Below are 24,692 nucleotides of genomic sequence, written 5' to 3'. Positions count from 1 at the left end.
TCTTCCTGGACCTCGTCTTTTAGCTACTTATCCTCCTTGGATTTTTACTGTTGTCCTTTTGCTTGACATTGTAAGAAACTTTACTCTGATTTCTGCTGCCATTCCAAGCCCCCGCGTGGGCAGACTGGATGCTAGGTTATTTTCTCCGAGCATTTTTTAACATAAAAAACGCAGCTATAACAGTGGTAAAGCACCGCTAAAATCTGCGACGCTTTACCGCTAACACCCCCTGCCCCAGTGAGAACGTAGCCTAAATGGTAAGGAGTTTCAAAATGTTATTACCTGTATAGTGTTTTATGTAGGTGGCTGTACTAATAGGTGATTTTTTTGCCTATCCTCGAGTCCTTCTTTAACAGTTTTATGCAGTCAGGCTAACTGAGCGAGTCTTCATACCCTAACATGAGAGGGCTAAATTAGTACAATATGGGTAACAATTTACATTGCTTCACAATATGATGCTGGTATGTTCAGTGGATGAAACTTAAGCTAGCTATACAACAGTAGATTTTTGAATAAACATTCATACAAATATTCATAAGAACATTAGTTTGAAAATTCTTTGTACTCTCGATAACTGGACAAATGTTGTTTGAAGGTACCTCAAAATTCAATTTGCTTTAAACATTCAATTTTGTAATGGATGTAATTTCCTAAATGTAAACTACATAAACTTAGAAATTCATCCGTTTGAGAAACATTTTCCATCCTGCGCCTTCGAATTTTCTTAGCACTGTGGTAAAAAAATGAATGTCAATTTGAGCCCACTGACCATTACAAATTCAAACGAACATTCTACTAGTGTATAGCCATCTTAAGTGCTCTTCCACTTACTGCACTTCAGCCTTTTGAGAAGCTGTGAGGTCTCCTCTCTTGATACGGAGCACACTTGCACAACACAAACAAGGTCCCAGAATGTATTTTGTAAGAATAGAAACGCAAACACTACTATGGCAGATGTTCAACATCACAGCAATAGTATAAACATAGCAGAGGCCAAACAAGTGGAGAAAAGCTATCTGAGACAGAAATGTAAACAAAACAAATATGTACACTTATTACAGATGTCGTTTTGAAATAAAAATACTTGTCTTTCAAGGCAACTATTTCCCAAAATATAGCTATCAAAGAGGTTCCTGTCTTACTTGTTTAGTGTACTGGAACTACATATCTTAGTGACACATATTATAGTCAACTCATTGAGACATACGAGAATTCATTTCTTATTAAGGTTATGGTAAGTCTCTGGGTAATGGTACAAGAATAATGTTTTGTCTACTAAATAAACCATCTGCACATCAACAACAAAAGTAAGTGAATCTAAACCCCATGACCATCGCTTTTGATCCCTATCTTGAGCAACCATGATTTCCTCCTGGGGTTACAGGACTGTTTCACCGTATAAAGTAAGAAAACATATGGTGTGCTAAACACTTCTGACTCCGATACAACTGACTGGTTGTCCCCCACATTAACTTGCAACAGATTCAACATTCTCCTCACTAGGCCCTTTGCAGATACTGCAACTACATTTTTTACGCTCCCTAAATACTTCAGATAAACTCTATACATTAACTTAATTTGAACATGCATGCAAAGAGGAATATCCTATTAGCCATGCCCTTTACATTCCCTACAAATGGCTTCTGATGGAATCTTAAAAAAACACCACTACACTACCTGTACCACTGGAAACAGGAGTTGGGAGTTGCTCTCTATGCTGAGTCCTGCATAAAGATGCTATGCTATGCTAAAGACCACGTCTTTCCAATAATCTATATGTAACAAATATCAAATGCTGGCTACCTAAACAAGAGTTTGCCCCATACCTCCAGATGTTTTTTTAACTGGAACTATGTGTATCCCGAGTCAAGCCCATAATCACTAGAAGAAGAAAGTCTTCTCCTCTTCCCCGCCTGGTGCACATTACCCTCACTGTTCACTCTCATTCACTGCTCTCTCTCCTACCCTTTCATCACCTAACTCTCTACATCTCATTACAATTCCATAATTGATACGTCCAAGACTGACACCCCAGCCCCCTACTTACACGGGGTTCTTCTGTGTTCCCTTCAAAAGGCACAACCACTGTAACCACAGGACCATCAGTAACATCCCTTTAGTCCAGCAGTCCACATACTTCACAAGTAGTAGAATTCCACCCTCCTCATATAGGGGGTTTTGGGAATTTCAACCCATCTACTTACTACTTTGTTAATTGTATCCCTAAAATTCAAATATATAGCTTAATTCTCTATGTTTTCAAGAAAATGCGAACCCTTGTATCTTGGAATTGGCTATTTAAAATTGAAAGGAAAATGTTAAAGTGGTTGTAAAGGCAAGGTTTTTTTTATCTTAATGCATTCAATGCATCTGTGCAGGTGTCCCCTTCAACCCCCCCCCCCAATACTTACCTGAACCCTATCTAGATCCAGCAATATTGCATGAGAGACTCAGCTGTCCAGGACTCCCCTCCTCATTGGTTGAGATATTGTGGCCCCATTGGCTCCCACTGCTGTCAGTCAAAATCAGTGAGCCAATGAGGCAAAGGGGCGGGGTTGGGCCACAACTCCGTGTCTGGATGGACACAGGGAGCTACGGCTCGACTTGGGTGCCCCCATAGCAAGCTGCTTGATGTGGGGGCACTTAACAGGAAGGAGGGGCCAGGAGCACCGATGAGGGACCCGAGAAGAGGAGTATGTACAGAAATGTTTGTTATTCTTAACAAAAAAAAAAAACCTTGAGACTTCAGTATCATTTGTAAAGGCAGAAGGTTTTTTTATCTTAATGCATTCAATGCATCTGTGCAGGTGCTCCCCTCAACCCCCCCCCCAATACTTACCTGATTCTGACCTTACCCATCTAGATCCAGCAATGTTGCACGAGAGACTCAGCTGTCCAGGCCTCCCCTCCTCAATGGTTGGGATAGTGTTGCGCCATTGGCTCCTGCTGCTGTCAAAGTCAGTAAGCCAATGAGGCAAGGGAGAGGGGCGGGGTCGGGCCACAGCTCCGTGTCTGAATGGACACAGGGAGCTGCGGCTTGACTTGGGTGCCCCCATAGCAAGCTGCTTGATGTGGGGGCACACCAGGAGCACCGATGAGGGACCCGAGAAGAGGAGGATCTGGGCTGCCTGTGCAAAAACACTGAACAGAGCAGGTATGTATAGAAATGTTTGTTATTCTTAACAAAAGAAAAACGAGACTACATACCGGAAGATTTTCCTGCTTAATGACCAGGCCATTTTTTTGGGATACAGCACTATGTTGTTTAACTGACAAATGCGTGGTTGTGCTGTACCCAAACAAAATTGACGTTCTTTTTTCCCACAAATAGAGCTTTCTTTTGGCGGTGTTTGATCACCCCTGCGGTTTTTATTTTTTGCGCTATAAACAAAAAAAGAGCAACAAAAAAAACAATATTTTTTACTTACTTTTTGATATAATAAATATCCCCAAAAATGTTTTTAAAAAACAAATTTCTTCATCAGTTTAGGCCAATATATATTCTTCTACGTATTTTTCGTAAAAAAAAAAAAAAAAAAAAAAAAAAAATCGCAATAAGCATATATTGATTGGTTTGCGCAAAAGTTATAGTGTCTACAAACTATGGAAAAGATTTATGGCATTTTTTTTTTTTTTTTACTAGCAATGGTGGTGATCTATGATTTTTAGCGGTACTGCGACATTGCGGCAGATAGATAGGACACTTTTGACACATTTTTGGGACCATTGACATTTATACAGCGATCAGTGCTATAAAAAATGCATTTTGCATTACTGTGTAAATGTCACTGGTAGGGGTTAACACTAGGGGTGATGAAGGGGTTAAATGTGTTCCCTTGGGAGTGTTTCTTACTGTGGGGGATAGGACTGACTGGGGGAGGAGACATATCGCTGTTCCTACTTACTAGCAACAAATGATCTGTCTTCTCTCCCCTGACAGAACAGGGATTTGTGTGTTGTACTGGCTCTCGTCCCCGCGAACGCGGGTGGCAGGCAGCAATCACGCCCACCAGTTACATCGGGTCCACCGCCGTGCAGCACGCGCGCCTCTTAAAGGGGAACGTGCCACTTTGCCGACGTTTATCGGCGTGAGCCGGTCGGCAAGTGGTTAAATCACTACACCATGTGCCTTCCCTAATTACTCCTAGTCTGTATGCTTTCTCTTGTTATGTATGCCAAAAAAATTATAAATAGTGCACAAAAAAAAGTAAGTAAATCTAGAGAGTGAAGCATGTAAAAAAAAATCATCATCCTCTAGCGGATTTAACCTTTAATGATCTTTACTTCCTAAAACCAATGAAGCTGTAAAGAAATAACTTTTCTAGAACATTGCTTTACATATATTAACTGATGCTTAGGTATGTGGATAGATGGTGCAGTATATTCCAGAACTAATTACTGACTGGCTTTCCATCAACGAAAATCATACACATTTGTTTTTCCATACATCCCTGACATGATGCAATACCTGCCACCTGTGTAAAAAGAGACATGCATTATTTTAAATAAGCATCATCACATTGCATTGGTTAATCAGTTAGACTTCATGTACACTGCAGCTGATAAATGTACGTTTAGGAGTAGTTGGGCATTTTTTTCAGCTGCCCCTGAACTCTACTCTATGTTATCTTATCAGTACATGTACACAGGCTCAATTATAGTCGTTTCTAGGCAGTAGAGTTTAGAAGCATTTTTTGGAAAGCAAAAAAATGTGTTCAGGATGGCTTTTCAAACGCCAAATGCCTGTAACAGCTTGTAAACGCGGTAAATCACGCTTCGTTTACAGGCATTTTTAACAGAGATAATTTTTGACCGTTAAAAGAAAAAAAAGCTCCTAAACGCAAACGCAGCATGTAAACGAGGCAAGACCAACGTTTTTAAATGTCGGTTACTATCTTTCAAGTTACATCATTCAGGAGAGGTTTCAAAACGTCCCGTGTATATTAAGCCTTAGGGTTAGCAGCAATATGACTTAATGCATGACAATTCTGCACCCAGTCCTCTAAACGGCCTCAGGGACCTTCCTGAACTATTTAGACAGTCTCCAGTCCACATTCTCATCATCTGTAGCAACGGTCTTGCAACTTTTCCCCAAGCCCTTGAGCCCTGGAACAGTCTTACCAGATCCTCTGGGCATTTTTTCACCCCGCAAGACATTGGAGTGGTGCACGGATGCGTTCAGTAGGTCCTCCGCTGCAGCATATCTCTCCACCAGGTCCATTAGCTGGTCTGCAGTTTTAGGGTCCTCAAGGCTGACCCATTTTGGCAGGGAGCGCATGCAGATAGCGACCATGACCACACGCTCCACAATTTTAGGTGCTGTCAAAGTCTCTGGATACTGCCACTTCCTAGTGAGATGTGTCATATCAGACATCTGGGAGCAGGGTGGCTTGTTAGTACTATACGATCACCGATGCCTGTTGAGCGTGGACTGCAATGGTGACGCCCATGCATGCAAGAATTTCAGCCTTCAGTTTCTTATAATCTTTTTGCCATCCTTTCCAAAAATCAACCCTCTCAAAAGTTGTGAGGTAGGCATCATCTGAAGGCGTCAACTTTTGCAGGTAATGGCTGGCATCCATCATTTTCTGGTCCACCAGTAGTGGACCTATGAAGCCCTTCTTTAACTCGACAAGGTATTGGACCACCTCCTTGAGAAGCTCTCGGTCTGCGCAAACTGGTGATTCGTCTCTTGCTGTGCTTCAGTGGCCTTCTGCTGCATCTTCACCATCTGCGAACTGGCTGTTGGTATTGTGCTGTGTTGCAGTGGCCTGAAGCAGAGCCCTTATCACATCTTCCATCTTTCGACTTGCTCAGGAGGTTGCTTGCATCTTCCAACATATGTAGGGGTTAGCTCAAGTGGGAAACACTTTACTTGGGGAAAAGGCAGTCCATACGGCAGTTTTTTTCTTAAAATTTTGACTTCTAGTCAGCTTTATTTAAAAGGTTGCTACACAAAACAAAACAGAAAATAAATCCTTGTCATCCAGGCACCAACTAAACAGTACAGATTCCTCTCTCACAGGTGAAGGGCTTCTCCCAGTCAAAAAAAAAAGTTTCCCACATAAGAAAGCATGCAAGGTGAAACATATTGTCCATCAATCACCTTGCCTTTCATTATGTCACAATGTATACAAATTATTAAGTGTTACAAAAACACAAAACACATGCTGAAGGGTATCTTAAAGTGATACTAAAAACATACTCCATAAAAAACTTTATATATTCTCCCAAAGTATGATATTCATGTTTGTGTAGTTCATTTAAAAAAAATGTAACTGTTAAGTAGAGAGATCTTAGGAGGAGCTTACATTCCCCTCTGATGTGTCTATGTACATCAGAAGGGGAAGCATGAGCTATGACCCTTGTGTCCAGACAGTGCTATCGGTGCTATCCAAAAGTCTTTAATGATACAGTAGAAAAATATAGATTTAACATTACATCCTTGTAAAAAATAATTTTACAAGTACAATCTTTGTTGTTATTCAACAACAAAATGGCTTGGGTGGACCTACACATCCATGATAATCTCTTTCACTATCCCACCTGCTCTATATTTTGCTACTGAGTGGGCATGGAGGATGAGTGAATGGCTGTCATTCATCATCTACATATACGCCCACATGTATGATGTCAAAGTCATGTAATTTCCCCCGATCACAGAGGATATGTCCTGTATTGAAACACAGACAAAACAGAGCATGTGCATTGCTTGCCAACACTGCTCTGAAAAATTGGCAGCGGAATTGGGGACAGTGAAAGAAGGGAGGATCAAAGGCTGGCAGGATCAACCACGTTTCTTACACAATGCTGAAGATTAACCCCTTAGATGCCAAAGTGACTATGACAAGGATGCATTACTGCATATAGAGACAGATGTTATTCTTGTGGGTTTAGTGATCCTTTAATGTAACATAAACACAAAAGGAGAGATTTACTAAAACTGGTGCACACAGAATCTGGTGCAACTGTGCATTGTAACCAATCAGCTTCTAGGTTTTATTGTCAAATGGTCCTTCCTCTGAATGGACCATCAGGATTTTAACCATGCACTGTAGTACTTCCGGATTGTGATGAGTGGTGACAGCAGTATCCTCCATGTCCGATATGCGGGACTCAGCGGTGGTTGGGCAACCTTTGAATTTATCCAGATCGTTCCGGATGAGGCCACGCTTGATCGCCAGAGTATCAATCCAGCCCATGAGTGAGGTTTTACTGACCTCTATAGCAGCCAGGATAGCGGAGGTGGAGGAGTCCTCTAGCGGGTGTGCTGGAGCCCCAGGCTGAGGTATCTCCTCTCTGTCCAGGTCCATGATAGGGAGCGGCCACAGGTCCATTTGGATGGCAACAGCAGTCCCAGCCCCTGGAGCAGGAGGCAAGATGGCTGCCACGCATGTCCCAGGCAGAGAGCTCCAAAGCTTGGGAGGAGGCTGCTTTTTGCCCAATCTGCCTTTGGCCTACATGGATGGCATGGAGTTTACTGAGCAGGATGGCTCAGATAGCAGGAGGATCCGGGAGGATTAATCGGTTAGGGAGCCGGAGCTCTCACCAGGAAGTCCTTGCACCTTCGCATCTGGCCATGCCCCCTGCCTGCACTACTTTGGTGCGACTTTTGATGCAACTTTTGTTCAAAGAATGTAAAGTCAGATCAAAGTTGCACAGAAAGTCTCATCAAAGTCGTGCTCCAAAGTTGCACTGGAAATCATGCGGCTTTGGAGATGCGCTAATTTGAATGGAGCCTAAAAACCCTTATGACTTCAGAACCACTTTAAAGCTTTTCAACATACATGTGGTACAGTTTACTTTTTTCAAAATTTTGCATCTATCTTCTGCATTTAGCTACTCCAGCTAATTGCCAGCAAACATACAACCTAGTGTGTTTCATGATTCAGGCACTGTCCACTGTATAGGAGTAACACAGCTTCATTTATATTCCATGTTCAGATGAAGGTTGGACAGCCAGAAAGCAGTAGAAAAAGCAAGATTGCTACCCAGACACATAGCAAATAGCCCCAAAAAACTGGCAGTTTTTTTATTCAGGCTAAAGGAAAACTGTATGTGTTGTCTGTCTGTCACATAAATGTAATGTTTCCTAGACAGTGTTAGTAGTTTACAGGTTGATTTCATGCATAGACTTACCAAAACGTCTACAGAATACTCCAAAGATTGCACTTTCTTCCACAACTCGAAGGTCAGCCAGAAGAGACAACTCAAGACCCCCTGCTACAGCGTAACCACTCACAGCAGCAATTACTGGTTTAGAAAATTGCATCCTGCTAGGCCCCTGGGAAGAAAAGGATCAGCACTCACAGGTTAATATTTAGACTAAACAATAAAACAGAAACCAATAGTTCTAATTTACAAATTTATCAAAAAAAATACATTTAAGTAGTCTTGCATACCATGAGTCCTGGTCCTTTGGTTACATTTGGCTCTATCTTCAGAGAGTTAGCGCTGTGAGCTATTTCCTTCAGATCAAAGCCAGCACAGAAATGTCCACCTGTGGAAGATAATAATGAATGATATATCAATCACTAACAGCTGGTATTTTGTGGCATAAGAGAACCTGTTCAATCCTAGTTCATCTTGTCGATGCCAAAGCTCATCTCCAGCTCTAGAGAATGTCATCATCTGACCCACAAAATGGTACTAGAACCAGGGCAGGCACATTAGTGTGCAAAGAGATGCACACATGTGCAATGTTCCAGGCTATTACTTTTTGGCACAAGAGCAAGATGAAAGCTAATCTTGACAGAATCCTTGACATAAACATCTAAAAATGTTTCTTTTAATGGCTTTCAATCATATTTTTGTTACTGACATTTTTATGATGATACGCTAAACCTAAAATTTGTTTTACATCTCATCCAGCTCAACAGTGCTTGCAAACCTTGAAAATCTTGAAATTGCCTCACTGAGAAAACAGATTTTTATGAAGCCTTTTTACAGTTGCTATAATTAATGTGGCTTCATTAACTAGTTAAAGACCACCTACCACAGATATACTGCGGCAGGGCGGCTCTATTGCAATAGACACTGGACAGAGGGGGAGCCAATCAGCGGGTCTGGCAGACCCCATGTACGCTGCCCATACGAGATCGCTCCCCAGAGAGGCAGAAAGGCAATCTGCCTATGTAAACAAGACAGATCGCTTTTCTGACAGGGATGAAGATAGAGATCTTGTGTTCGTGCTAAGCAGGAACACGGATCTCTGTGCTCATCCAGTCAGACCATCCCCCACACAGTTAACACGCACATCCTAGGGACACACTTAAACCTCTGATCGCCCCTGATGTTAACCCCTTCACTGCCAAGGTCATTAGTACAGTAACAGTGCATTTTTTTTAGCAATGTCACTGGTTCCCAAAAAAGTGTCAAAAGTGTCAGTTAGATGTCCGATTTGTCCACCGCAATGTCGCAGTCCCGCTAAATGCCTAAACCTATCCCATAGTTTGTAGACTCTATAACTTTTGCGAAAACCTTATTGCGCTTATTGGCAGTTTTTTTTTTAACAAACATATGTAGCAGAATACATAATGGCCTAAAGTGATAAAGAAATTAGATATTTTGCATTTGTTTATTGGATGTGTTTCATAGCAGAAAGTAAAAAAATATTTATTTTTTTCAAAATTGTCGCTTTTTTTTGTTTATAGTGCAAAAAATAAAAACCTCGGAGGTGATCAAATACCACCAAACGAAAGCTCTATTTGTGGGGAAAAAAAGGACATCAAATTTATTTGGGTACAGCGTTGCATGACCGCGCAATTGTTAGTTAAAGTAACGCAGTGCCGTATTGCAAAAAATGGCCTGGTCATTAAGGGGGTAAAACCTTTCCGGGGCTGAAGTAGTTAAAATACTTGCCAATGTAAAAGAAAAAAAGAAAAAAATTCAGGGAGAAATATACTCAAATCAGCTCGAATTCCTTAATAAAAGCAGTGTGTGTGAGTGAAAGAGAGAGCTAAGATAGCTGAGGCAGTTAGCATGCAGAGCAGCATTAATTTCCTTTTTAGGCTTTCTTTCCTTTATTTTCATCTGGTGATCTGGCCAGTAAGTGTGATTTAAAAAAAATAAAAATAAACAAACAAGCTTTCCTGCAGATGTAACAGTTACAGGGTTAAAAAAAAACAAAAACATTTACTACTGACAGTGGTGCCGTTTATGTAAAACCATTGCCCCATTGGATTTAATACCTCTTTAATTCATACGCCTAATTCTGACCGTTTTTTCTGTAAACTAACCATATACATCTGCTCAGATCTGATGAAAAGAAACTCCTCATACTGCAGCAGCAGAGGCATTTCTGCCACAAACCACCCTAAGATGCTGGAGATCTGGAGGTCCGGAGAGCTGTAATGAGAACTGGTGACTCAATCCAGTTGGACAGCATACGTTCGAACTCCTCCTTACTGTACTATGGAAAATGCTATAACTGCTTCACATGCCATCATTGTGACCACACAGAAAGAACCCCCCAATGGAGTCCAAGACAGAAATAAAAAGTTAGACAAGTTTTAACCCTTATCCCTTCTATCCAAAGCAAAAAATGTTATAAACAAAACATAGGTATGGTTTTTATTAACTCCACTCTGGAAGTACAGATAAAGCACAGGATTTCTCGTAACATCTTACTACATCACAAAGCAATTTGTATTAACACTAGTTGATATCCAGATACTTTCAAACAGCTGCTTCAAATTTCTAAATGAAAACACACTCAAATTTTGGCACCCTTAAATTTTTTTGTGTGTTAGAAGAGTGTTCTAATTAATTCTTCACAAGCCTTTTCCAAGAAAAAGTAATTCTTTTTGTCATAATTTATTCTGGTCTGCCTGTAAAGCGGTTGTTATGATACATATGCTAAGTTTTCAGAAGTACAACTAATAAGGGAAAAGGTTAAGGAGTAATTTGTTCTATTGACTGTATCTCTTAGGTGCCCTGAGTCAGAGACACAAACACATTTACACTCATTGGAGTTTCAGTAAAGTCCCTGTAAAGCCACAAGTTGTACCATCCATATTTTTACAGGTATCCCCACATATATGTAATGATGCTGTGAGTACTCCCTGCTCCAATAATAAAATAGGGCTGCATGTCAAAATGTACCTGACAGACCTCAGAATCAGAGCAGGGTACACAGTAAAGGGAAGTCTTTTAGGGGGTTCATTTTAGCACCCTAAGCTTTTACCTCTGAAACTGGAATTGTGGACACCTGTTGACAATATATACTACTGATGAGAAAAGCTATTTAGCAGTTTATATTTACTAAAATAGTTGCAGTTACATGTTCTGTGTACTGTGGGAGACCAGATATAGAGAATGCAGGGTCCTGGGTTTAGTAACATAATAATTGCCTAGAGCAGTGATGGCCAACCTTGGCACCCCAGATGTTTTGGAACTACATTTCCCATGATGCTCATGCACTCTGCAGTGTAGTGGAGCATCATGGGAATGTAGTTCCAAAACATCTGGGGTGCCAAGATTCCCCATCACTGGCCCACATCACCAGAATGTTATGTTACAACGATCTGGAGTGGAATTGTGTCTACTGAACTACCTTGAAAAAAGCAACCATCAAGCCTAGAATGCTCATGAAAAAGTGGAGGTTTGGATGGCTATTGGACTGCAGAGTCTGAACCCAAGAACAAAAAAGTAAGAATTTGTCTTGTATAAGAAAAACCCTTGACTGAACCATATCTAGGAGACCCCAATACTCCATGTAAGGAGTTGGTTCCAGCACTACATTCTGAAGGTTCAGGTTTGGGATGCAACTGAATACCTGCAGAGTCTAAACAGTTTATTGGCCATTGGCAGACAAGATCAGTGCTGACTGTTCCCTCAGGAGAAGATTATTCAAGGATCTCATTATGGGCAGAACAGGTACAGGGAACAGAACTTTGGTGAAAACATGAAGTGTAGTGAACAGACTAAAGAGAAGGGCAATGAACTGGTAAAGATGCATGCCCACAGCAAAAATCAGGTAGTGTTGAAAAGATGGGGATATGTAAGTAGTCATCCTTGATGTCCAGAGAGGGCAGAACGCCCCCCCCCCCCCCCAGCCCCCAAAGATGGAGGGAAGGAATGATCGACCAGATACATTTCATGCAGAATTTTAAGAATAGGGTCAAGTAGAAGCCCTGAAAAGCCTTCTTTTTTCCAGGACCCTTAATATCACCCCCCCTCCCAGAGAGGAGTTGTGTTAAAGCAACATGGTGGTCTGCTAGTCATTGCAAGGATTTTAGCAGGTTTGACAACATGAAGCAGGAGATTAAAATTCTACCTTGCAGCCCCCAGATACTAATCCTTCATGCTGAGATGTTCAGCCTAGGTGGCAGCAGAGGCCCTCTTTGAGAATGTTAATGAACTATAAAGACATAACTATTTTGGGGAGTCATGTATGAAAATGTTAAATGAAGGTTCAGTAAAGATCTGCTTCCAGAATGTACAACAAGAAAGCATCCAATCCTCATTATGATCTGGGGATGCAGGTCTAGTCATGGTGCTGGTCAAATTCAGCTTGTAGAAGGGATGAAGACAGCTAAAAATACGTTGAAACAAATTATTACAACCAAATTATCTTCCTTCTGCAGCTGAGGTGTTCCCTCATACTTTACAGGAATATATTTCCAGCAAAATAATACTTCTCAACATACTGACTGTAAAGGCTGTAAAGAACTGGTTTCATTCCATTATCTTAATGATACTGACTAGCCAGGAAACAGCCGGGACCTAATCCCGTTGAAATTCCTTGGCCAAGACTAAAGCATTGTTTTGGAAAAGAAAGACAAAGAAACAAATGAAAACTCATAGAATCTATAATAAAGTGCTATTTTATTATTACACCAAAGTTGCAGTGCATTCTATGCCGGAAAGGTGCAAAGCTGTTATTGCTTCTAAAGGCTATCCAAGCAAATTTTGACATTTTTGTACATAAAAGCATGTATCATTTCTATTGAAGAGATATTATATGAAACAATAAAAAAATGTATTCAGCATTAAATTTGGTATAGAATTTTACATACCTTTATGGGTTTCAGCCTTTAGGCCTCATGCACACTGGACGTTAAAATAACGTTATAAAAACGTCAGTACCTTTGCAGTGAGTTTTTCAACTTTTTTCAATGTTTTTGCAATAGCGTTTTTCCGCGTTTTTCCACGTTAGCGTTTTAGCATTTTTTTTTTTTTTTTTCAATGGATCAAAAACGTTAAACGCTGGTGAGTGATGTTTTTGAGCGTTTCTCAACGTTTATCAGCATTAGAGCATTTTTCCAGCTGAAAAACATCTCTCAGAACCCACTAGTTTTGGGTTTTTTTTACTGCTTAAAAACACCACTGCCCAAAACTGCTGATAACAGCCTATGTGTGCATGAACACATAGGATAACATGATGGAGAGTTTATTGACTGTAGAAAAAAACGTCTACAGCCAAAAACAGCTGCTGTAAAAACATCAAAAAACGTCCAGTGTGCATGAGGCCTTAAGAGTAAATACAGTCATGGCCAGAAATATTGGCACTCCTGCATTTCTGTCAGATAATGCACCACTTCACCCAGAAAATTGTTGCAATTACAAATGTTTATGCATTCTCATGTTTATTTCTTTTGTTTGTATTGGTATGACACAAAAAAGTGGAGAAACAAAAGGCTAAATCTAAAACATTCCACGCAAAACTCCAAAAATGGACTGAAATCAATCGCTTCCTGTAACCATCGATTAATTTCTTACACCTATCTACTGGAATTGTGGACCACTCTTCTTTCGCCAACTGCTCCAGGTTTCTCAGATTGAAAGGGTGTTTTGAGATCTCTCCACAGGTGGTCTATGGCATTTAGATCTGGACTCATTGCTGGCCAGTTCAGCACTCTCCAATGCTTTGTCTTAAACCATTTCTGGGTGATTTCTGAAGTGTGCTTTGGGTCACTGTCCTGCTGCAAGACCCATGACATATGAGACAACAGAACTAGACTAGAAAAAGGAAAAGTTCCACTGTAATGGGCCTCAGGAATATAGTACCAAATAAATGCACAGATAAACAAATCTAAAATTAATGCAAAAAGTTTATTATAGTAAAAACAGAATAAATATGATTCTCCACCATCCACCATCTAAAACAGACAATGTTGTCTAGCCTAAATAAATGTCATGACACCAATCATGCATCCACATTCACCCACATAGCTGCATATCTAAGGAGGTTATATTAATGGGGGAGAGAGACTGCGTACACCGTACATTTATGACTACATGGTCTTGCAGTAAGGGTACCCTTGGATTGCAAAATAGCAATAGACTGTCTCAACTGGAAGAATTGCGTTCAGGATAGGGTTTTGACCATGGACTACAGGAAAATGCAAAACGTCGCAAAACGCGGCCACAGTAAATGACGGCCAAGTGTACATGAATCCTAAAAGCAATCCAGCGGCAAGTTAGCCGCTCAGATAGTTCTTACAAGAGAGCCAACCACCGGCTCTATGAGGTAAACCCTGCTGCTTGCTCAAAGCAGGGTTAAATGTAAAAAAGAAAAAAAAGAGCATGCCCCGGGCGTCGGGCGATAGGATTTGCACATCTCTGAAGGATGTAATAACCCTTTAAAGAGGAACTTCACTCCTCTCCTCTCCTCTTTTAGGGTTGTTCTCAAAACACATATTCCCCTAGCCAGCATTGTTCTTCTGTGATTCATCATTCATGTGGCTCAGCCATTGAGAGCTGACTGTCTCTCCTTCAGGTAGCAAGCCCCTAATGACACGCTCAGCTTCACCAACCTGCCACTCTGTGCTCTTACTCCGGAAGTCTCCTGGGATATGTGACAAGGTTATCTCAGGAAGCTGCAGGAGCAGGAACACATAATAAGAAAGGTGGAAGGGCGCGCGGCCGGAATAAAAAAAAAAAAAAAAATATTAAAGTTATTTTTAAATAGCGGAGTGGGGTATGGTTGCAGTGCAATTTAAAAATATGAAAACTGGAAGACAACGATAAATGGGGTTCATCCCCTATATACACCCACTCATGCTAGTAAAACATTTAATAATTAACATTTAATATTAACATTCTACGAGGAAGTAAGCTACCAATTGAACAAAGGTAGGCCGGTAGATGTGGTGTATCTGGATTTTGCAAAAGCATTTGATACAGTTCCCCACAAACGCCTAATCTACAAACTGAGGTCTGTGTGTATGGAGCATAGGGTTTGTTCTTGGATAAAAAACTGGCTACAGGGGCATGTCCAAAGGGTGGTAATAAATAACGTGTACTCACAATGGTGGTTAGTGGGGCCCCCCCAAGACTCTGTCCTGGGACTAATTCTGTTTAATTTTTTTATAAATGATATCGAGGTTGGAATAAATAGCTCAATCCCAGTGTTTGATGACACAAAAATAAGTAGGGCAATAACATTACAGCAGGATAAAGAAACTGGGGAGGACCTGAATAAATTAATGGAGTGGGCAACTAGATGGCAAATAAAGTATAACATTGATAAATATAAGGTAACGCACTGGGGGTTATAAATATAAAGACAAATTACTTACTAGGAGGAGAACCCCGGGGGGGATTCCAGGATGAAGAAGGGGTTCTAGTAGAAGACAGACTGAACATTAGCATGCAATGCCAAGCTGCAGCAAGCAAAGCCAGATAAATTTTAGTATACATTAACCACTTCAGCCCCAGAAGGATTTACCCACTTCCTGACCAGGCCATTTTTTGCGATACGGCACTGCGTCGCTTTAACTGACAATTGCACGGTCATGCGACGCTGTACCCAAACAAAATTTATGTCCTTTTTTCCCACAAATAGAGCTTTCTTTTGGTGGTATTTCATCACCTCTGGGTTTTTATTTTTTGCGCTATAAACAAAAAAAGAGTGAAAAAAAAAAAAAACCCACAATATTTTTTACTTTCTGCTATAATAAATATCCCAAAAAAAAATTAAAGAAAAATTTTCTTCATTAGTTTAGGGCGATATATATTTATCTACATATTTTTGGTTAAAAAAAAAATTGCAATAAGCGTATATTGATTGGTTTGTGCAAAAGTAGGGTCTACAAAATAGGGGATAGATTTATGGCATTTTTATTATTATTATTTTTTTTTTTTTAGTAATGGCGGCGATCTGCGATTTTTAGCGGGACTGCAACATTGCGGCGGACAGATCGGACACTTTTTTGGGACCACTGACATTTATACAGTGATCACAGCTATAAATAGCCACTGATTACTGTATAAATGTCACTGGCAGGGAAGGGGTAAACATTAAGGGGCAATCAAGGGGTTAAGTGTGTTCCCTCATGTGTATTTGTGTGGGGGGGATGGGACTGACTAGAGGAGGAGACCGATCGTTGTTCCTAATTACTAGGAACAGAAAATCAGCCTCTATTCCCCTGACAGAACGGAGATCTGTCTGTTTACATTGACAGATCTCCATTCTGTCTCTCTCAGGAGCGATCGTGGGTGCCCAGCGGACATGGCATCAGCTCCTACGTTACACACGGCAGGAGCGTGCGCGTGCCCCCTATACCCCTTAAAGCGCCCGTTGTACAGCTACGGCGATTTGCGAGGGGAGCCAACCTGCCACTGTAAAACGATGGTGGCTGGTCGGCAAGGGGTTAAAAAGGGAATTTACTCCAGAGATAAATCGATAATCCTGCCACAAACTCTGGTTTGGCCGCATCTGGTATATTCTGTCCAGTTCTGGTCACCAATCCTCAGAAAGGATGTGCTGGAGATGGAGAAAGTCCAGAGAAGGGCAAATTAATATGGGGACTAGAGGACCTCAATTACGAGGAATGACTACAAGTGCTAAATGTTTTCTCCCTGGAGAAGAAATGCTTGAGAGGAGATATGAAAGGGATATACAAATATCTCAATAGTGATCCCAGCGTAAATAGGAAACTTTTCAGTCCCAGGGAGTGTAGGAAGACACGGGGCCACACAATGAGACTGGAAGCGAAGCGGTTTAACCTTAAACTGCGTAGGGGGGGGTTTTTACTGTCAGAGCGGTAAGGGTGTGGAACTCTCTTCCACAATCTGTGGTGTCAGCAGGAAGTATAGATAGTTTTAAAAGACTCTTGGACGTGCATCTTAGCGAACACAATATACAGGGATACGGGAAATGATTATCTACACAAACGCACACAAACCAACACAGGTTGAACTGGATGGACCGTTATCTTTTGTCAACCTTACCTACTATGTAACTATGTAATAAAATCAAGAAAAACTGGATTGATGCACAAAGTCTAACTGTTTATTTCACTCTATTTTATGCCCCTTCCACCAAGGGGTCTTTACTGTACAACAGGGTGTGACGCTGTTTTCTCTTCCTCTTCCTTATCCCCCTTTATTTTTACTCCTCCTGCTTTATGCCTTGTGATAAATGTAGTCTTATGGCTCTCATACTTGTTTTCATGACAACTTCCTGCTGGAATTGCATTAGTCAATTCTTTGACTTATATGCACTTTGCATTTAGCACTGTTCTATTTAGTTTTAGTGCATTTTGTACTTCTTTGTGAGTACTTTAATAAAAAAAAATCTCTACTGAATAAAAAATAAAAAAATTGTTAAGTAAAGCTATTGAAAATTAAATAAAAATATAGCCTGCCCATAATTCACGTATATCTATGCAAAGTAGAAAGCTCAATTGTAATATAATACTTTATCTTGAGTTAAAGTGACTCTAAAGCCCTGTACACACGATCGGACTTTCCAGCGGGAAATTTTAGATGTGAGCTTGTTGGCGGACAATCCGACCATGTGTATGCTCCATCGGACATTTGTTGGCGGACTTTCCGCCAACAAATGTTGACTAGCATGTTCTCAAGTCTTCCACCAACAAATGTGTGTTGTCTGACTTTCCGATCGTGTGTACACAAGTCAGTCGGACAAAAGTCCAAAGTACAAACACGCATGCTCGGAAGCAGAAGCGGTCGGTCTTGTAAACTAGCATTTGTAACGGAGAATGAATATTCGTGACGTGGCAAATTATGAAATCTCCAAATGCAGCGCACAATTCTCTTCTTCTTTAATGGAATAATAATAAAGCTGCTTTGCTGGTGATACTGATGGAGTTATTGCAAACAAATTTTCAAAGGCTTTTTTTTTTCTACTGATATGAAGAATAATATTATTGTGCTTTATTTGGGCAAGTTACCACAACACCATTATCCCGCAGTTTTTAAGATCAAAGATACAACTATGTTGGTGCCCCTTGTCAATTTTACATTGTATTTTTTAAAATGTAACTGCCTACTCCAAAACTGTTATTTGAAGTAAAACACATAGCCAAGTATTATTCTCCACAATTTTTTTATTGTGCATTAAAAAAAATTAAAAAAAAATAAAATTAGACATGCTAGAACTTAACCAAAAGTGCATTCTATGCATCCAAAAATATAGAAAATATACCAAATCAAATCATTATTTAACCAAAAAAATAATGTCAAAGAAATAACTCCAAGGCCAATAATAAATAACGCGTTATCTCCTCCGATTCCGCAACATGTCTGGTTGACGAATGGCCGTTCAGAAACGAACTGAAAAGCTCTAAATGAAAAAGGTGAAAAGAAAAGCGCGAATCAAAACTCACCAAACTTCTACTAACATGAAATTAGCAGAAGGAGACCAAAGGGTGGCGCAAAAGAGCTGAAAAACCACGTAGCATGTCTAGTACGTCACTACGTTCGTAATTGATGGACAACATTTGTGTGACTGTGTGTATGCAAGACAAGTTTGAGCCAACACCCTTCGGACAAAATTCCACGGTTTTGTTGTCGGAAAGTCCGATTGTGTGTACGAGGCATTAGGCCTGGTTCACACTGGTGCAACATACGCTTTGGGAGCACATGTTGCATGACGTGTATAAATCAATGGCTCCCTATGAGAACCGTCTTAACTGGTCCGACACAAGTTGGTCCGACTTTGAAAAAGGCTCCTGCACTACTTTGGTCTGACTTTAGTCCATTTTCAGCCCATTCAATATCATTGAAGTACGATCAAAGTCGAATTCTTGTCCTAACCATCCGACTTGTGACATCGGACATGGTGATTACAGCAGCAGGAAAAGGAATTCATGTCATGCTGGGATTGTTTTGATTGGTTAAAGGACAAGTTAGACAATCTCAAAGGCGGAGCAAAATTGTATCCTGTTCATTCAATTCGAATGGAAGTAGGACAGATATCGCAGGGCAAAGTCAGATCAACGGTCGTACAACAGTCGTGTCGTATCAGTGTGAACCCGGCCTAAGGCCGGGTTCACACTGGTGCAACATACGCTCCAACTTTGGGATCACATGTCGCATGAAGTGTATAAATCAATGGTTTCCTATGAGAGCCGTCTTAACTGGTCCGACACAAGTCGGTCCGACTTTGAAAAAGGTTCCTGCATGACTTTGGTCCGACTTCAGCCCATTTATATCCTGTTATGCCCCGTACACATGGTCGGACATTGATCGGACATTCTGACAACAAAATCCATGGATTTTTTCCGACGGATGTTGGCTTAAACTTGTCTTGCATACACATGGTCACACAAAGTTGACAGAAAATCCGATCGTTCTGAACACGGTGACGTAAAGCACATACGTCGGGACTATAAACAGGGCAGTAGCCAATAGCTTTCGTCTCTTAATTTGTTCTGAGCATGCGTGGCACCTTGTGCGTCGGATTTGTGTACACACGATCGGAATTTCCGACAACGGATTTTGTTGTCGGAAAATATTATAGCAAGCTCTCAAACTTTGTGTGTCAGAAATTCCGATGGAAAATGTGTGATGGAGCCCACACACGGTCCTATCACACATTTTCCATTGAAAAATCCGACCGTGTGTACAGGGCATTACTCTCATCTACCTTTAACTGAACACAGACTGACTGCTCAAATATCTTTTTGGTAAACTGCATTTATATTAATGCTGTTTCACATCCATCTGTAGTCATGTTCACAATATTTTGATGTTTATTTTGTTTTTACGTCTTACCTAAATGTATGGGTTCCCTTATATTTACAATCTTGGCCTTTTGGTCCTCTTGCAGTTAGATTGTGTTGTGAAAAGTTTGCTGTGCTAGCTTTGAGCCTAATATTACCTCCTGATTGATTAATAGCCAAATTCCATCCACACCCATCACAGTATAAAACAGGGCCTTCTTTACGGGGAAGCAAATGCAGGGGTGCCACATGCAGGAGTTCTACCAAAGAAATGGGGCTTTTTTAATAAGCGGGACTTCTGCTCTTGCACTTCAGTGATTTGCACAAAGCAAATATCAACAGCAAACTATTTTACAAAACGCCACACTGCAGGTAACCTCATTTCCATATCAACTCTACTTCCTCTCTAAAACATGCAATCTTTACCTCTACTTTTCACAATAGCAGCCTGTCTCCTCAAACTCTTTTCTTCACCCCTCTTCTCCACCCCACAATCTGTACATATCACCGTCACTTCTCCCCTCTCCCTATTACTGCACTCATCACCTCTTACGAACTCTAAGCCCATATGCTACTAAAACCCCCGGGACGCTGAAGCACGTCTCCTCATATAAATCGTATTCTCAGATTACCTCCCTTACTCTTCTGCTTCTCCTAACCTCTGGAGATATTTCCCCAAATCCTGGGCCTTCCTTGCTTAACTTTACCCAACACACCCATCACCCCACATCCTCTGGCAGTAGTCGCAATCTATGCAATTTAGTGTCCATTCCTCTTTTTCCCAAAACCAGCCTCCCCTTTTCCTGTGCCCTCTGGAATGCTCGCTCTGTCTGCAACAAACTCACTGCCATTCATGACCTCTTTGTCACTAACTCCTTTAATCTACTTGCTATCACCGAAACCTGTCTGCATGAATTGGACACTCCCTCTCCTGGTTTCCTCTCCCACAGTGGCCTTCTCTGGACTCACTCACCTAGACCTAATGGATGCAAGGGAGGTGGAGTGGGATTCCTCCTATCCCCACAGAGCACCTTCCAGGTTCTTCACTCTCCTCCCTCTCTGTCCCTCTCATCATTTGAAGTTCACTGTATACGTCTATTCTCTCCAACTTCCCTAAGAATTTCTGTGATCTACCGCCCCCCTGGACCGTTATCAACTTTCCTTGATGAGTTTTCGGCCTGGCTACCCTACTTTCTCTCTGCTGAAATTCCCACAATCTATCTTGGTGACTTCGACATCCTTGTTAATACAAACACTCCTCCTACTTCTAAACTTCTTATGCCACGTACACACGATCAGATTTTCCGACAGCAAATGTTGGATGTGAGCTTGTTGGCGGAAAGTCCAACCGTGTGTATGCTCCATTGAACATTTGTTGTCGGACTTTCCTTCAACAAATGTTGGCTAGCAAGTTCTCAAATTTTCCACCAACAAATTTTTGTTGTTGGACTTTCCGATCGTGTGCACACAAGTTCGTCGCACAAAAGTCCACGCATGCTTGGAATCATGTACGAGCTGGAAGCGCTCAGTCTTGTAAAACTAGCGTTCATAATGGAGCTATCACATGACCATTGAACTTCCTTTCTATCAGCTCGCCGTACGTCTTGTATGTCACTATGTTCGTAATTGTTGGCCAACATTTGTGTGACCGTGTGTATGCAAGACAAGTTGGAGCCCACAACCTTCGAACAAAATTCCACAGTTTTGTTGTCGGAAAGTTTGATCGTGTGCACGGGGCATTAGTCTAACCTCCTCATTTGACCTGAAGCAATGGGCACAGGCTTCTACTCATTCTGATGGCAACATCCTTGACCTTGTATTCTCCTACCCATGCACTCCATGCAACCTCTCCAACAATCCTTTTCTGCTCTTTGATCACCACCTTATTAGTTTCTCTCTCTCCCTGTCTTCCACCACCTTTCCCACCAATCGCCTAACCATCACCCGTAGAAACCTTTGGCACTTCAACCCTTCTTTCCTCTATTCTGCTACTAACCGCCTCTATGACAAAATCTCACCCCTGTCCTGCCCTAACCTAGTCACTTCTGTCTACAATAAATCCCTGTTCTCCACTCTGGATGAGCTAGCTCCCTTCACTACACACAGAATCAGGCCCCCACCCCTACAACCCTGGCAAACAGATGACACCAGAAATCTCAAAAAACATATTGCCGTGCTCTTGAGTGTCTGTGGCATAAGCCTAAAGCCTCGTACACACGATCGGATTGTTGGCCAACAAAACCGCGGACTTTTGTCCAAAGGGCGTTGGCCCAAATTGTCTTGCATACACACGGCACACAATTGTTGGCCAACAATCACGAACGTAGTGACGTACTACATGGTTTTTCAGCTCTTTAGCGCCACCCTTTGGTCTCCTTCTGCTAATTTCGTGTTAGTAGAAGTTTGGTGAGTCTTGATTCGCTTTTCATTTCGCATTTTTCATTTAGCGCTTTTCAGTTCGCGCTTTCCATTTCGTGCTTTTCAGTTCATTTGTGAATGGCCAATCGTCAACCAGACATGTTGCGGAATCGGAGGAGATAACGTGTTATTTATTATTGGCCTTGGAGTTATTGCTTTGACATTATTTTTTTGGTTGAATAATGATTTGATTTGGTATATTTTTCCATATTTTTAGATGCATAGAATGCACTTTTTGGTTAAGATCTATTGGCAGATAGCATGTCTAATTGTATTTGTTTTCTTTTTTTAATGCACAATAAAAAATTGTGGAGAATAATACTTGGCTATGTGTTTTACTTCAAATGACAGTTTGGCAGTAGGCAGTTACATTAAAAAAAAAAATACAATGTAAAATTGACAAGGGACACCAACATAGTTGTATCTTTGATCTTAAAAACTACGGGATAATGGTGTTGTGGTAACTTGCCCCCCAAAAAATAATAATAATAATAATAATATTATTATTCTTGATATCGCTAGAAAAAAAAAAGCCTTTGAATATTAGTTTGCAATAACTCCATGATCATCACCAACAAAGCAGCTTCATGATTATTCCATTAAAGAAGAAGAGAATGTGCACTGCATTTCAAGATTTCATAATTTGCCACGTCACGAATGTTAATTCTCCATTACGAACGATAGTTTACAAGACCGACCGCTTCTGGCTCGTCCTTGCTTCCGAGCATGCGTGTTTGTACTTTGGACTTTTGTCCGACGGACTTGTGTACACACGATCGGAAAATCCGACAACAGACATTTGTCCGTGGAAAATTTAAACCTGCTATCCGAGGTGATGGCCATCAGGAAGGCTAGCTAGCGTGACAAGGCTAATGGAATTTCCTTGATAGGCTCAAATGGTTGTTTCCGTAACACAGACAGCAGCAAATCTAAGTCCCAAGGACACATAGGTGACCTAATGGGGAGAAGCAAAAGAGTTGCCACCTGTATAAAGGTTTGGACCAGAGAATGGGAGGCTAAAGGCCTTTGGAAAAATACTGACAAGGCCGAAACCTGACCCCTGATTGCACTCAAAGCCATTTTTCACAGCCAACTGTAGAAAAGAGAGAATTCTCCCAATCACGTATTTCCAACAATGCCATTTTCTGGCTTCACACCAAGCAATATACCGTATTTATCGGCGTATAACACGCACTTTTTTCCCCTTAAAATCAGGGGAAAGTCGTGGGTGCGTGTTATACGCCGATCCCCGATATCGCTATGTGAATGTCGGCGATCGCCGCCGACATTTACATAGCGAGTAGTTTCAAATATGGCGCCGCGGACTTCGGAAGGACTCGGCGGTGCTGAACGAGCGCCGCCGAAATCACAGAGCCGAGATACACATAGTCGGGTGTATTCGGCTCTTTCCGGCGCCGCTCACTGTCACGCCCAGTCCCGCCATTGGACCTGTGTTATGTCCATCATAGGGCGGGACTGGGCGGGACTGTGAGCGGCGCCGGAAAGAGCCGAGAACCCTCGGCTATGTGTATCTCGGCGGCGTTCGTTCACTTCCGCCGGCGCCGAGTCTCTCCGAACTCCGCGGTGCCATTATTAAAACTACTTCTATGTGTATGGCGGCGGCGGCAGCGGCAGGAGGCATGGACACTAGGCTGCACTGGGGACAAGGCTGCAGGGACAAGGCTGCACTGGGGACAAGGCTGCATTGATAAGGCTGCACTGGGGACAAGGCTGCATTGATAAGGCTGCACTGGGGACAAGGCTGCATTAATAAGGCTGCACTGGGGACAAGGCTGCATTGACAAGGCTGCACTGGGGACAAGGCTGCACTGACAAGGCTGCACTGGGGACAAGGCTGCATTGACAAGGCTGCACTGGGGCAAAGCTGCACTGACAAGGCTGCACTGACACTGAAAAGGCTGCAATGACACTGAAAAGGCTGCAGATGAACACTGATGAGGCTGCATTGATGGGCATTTTAATGTAAGTTTCTTTTCCTTAAACTTCCCTCCTAAAAGTTTTTTTCCTTAAAATCTCTCCTAAACTTGGGGTGCGTGTTATACGCCGGCGCGTGTTATACGCCGATAAATACGGTAAGTCTTCCAGACCTTATAATAGATCTTCCTAGTGACCGTTTTCCTGGAATTTACAAGAGTAGACAATACTGGTCTTGAGATGCCATGATCCTTCAACACCCTGGCCTCAATAGCCATGCCGTCAAATATAGAGACTGTAAATTAGGCTGAAATATAGGACCTTGAGACAATAGGTCGGGGCGGCGCAGAAGGCCCATCTATTGCCAATCTCACAATCTCTGGGAACCAGGGCCTTCTGGGCCAGACCAGTGCCACCAGGATG

The 24,692-nt window shown here is 41.7% G+C and overlaps 1 protein-coding gene across 4 annotated transcripts in view; it reads right to left on the bottom strand.

Annotated features, from left to right (window-relative positions):
• The window catches only part of LOC141144914 (enoyl-CoA hydratase EchA19-like), a 143,025-nt gene that overhangs the window by 39,630 nt on the left and 78,703 nt on the right, over positions 1 to 24,692 (bottom strand). For all 4 annotated transcript variants that reach the window (XM_073631022.1, XM_073631021.1, XM_073631023.1 and 1 more), the window contains 2 exons: positions 8,403 to 8,500; positions 8,140 to 8,284 (listed from right to left, as the gene is read on the bottom strand). In XM_073631022.1, the coding sequence (XP_073487123.1) occupies positions 8,140 to 8,284; positions 8,403 to 8,500 (243 nt within the window). The remainder of the gene's footprint in view (positions 1 to 8,139; positions 8,285 to 8,402; positions 8,501 to 24,692) is intronic.

The sequence above is a fragment of the Aquarana catesbeiana genome, linkage group LG05 (genome assembly GCF_042186555.1).
Source record: "Aquarana catesbeiana isolate 2022-GZ linkage group LG05, ASM4218655v1, whole genome shotgun sequence".
NCBI lineage: Eukaryota > Metazoa > Chordata > Amphibia > Anura > Ranidae > Aquarana > Aquarana catesbeiana.
Note: the sequence above shows the minus strand (reverse complement) of the source record. Positions and strands in the feature narration are given on the sequence as shown.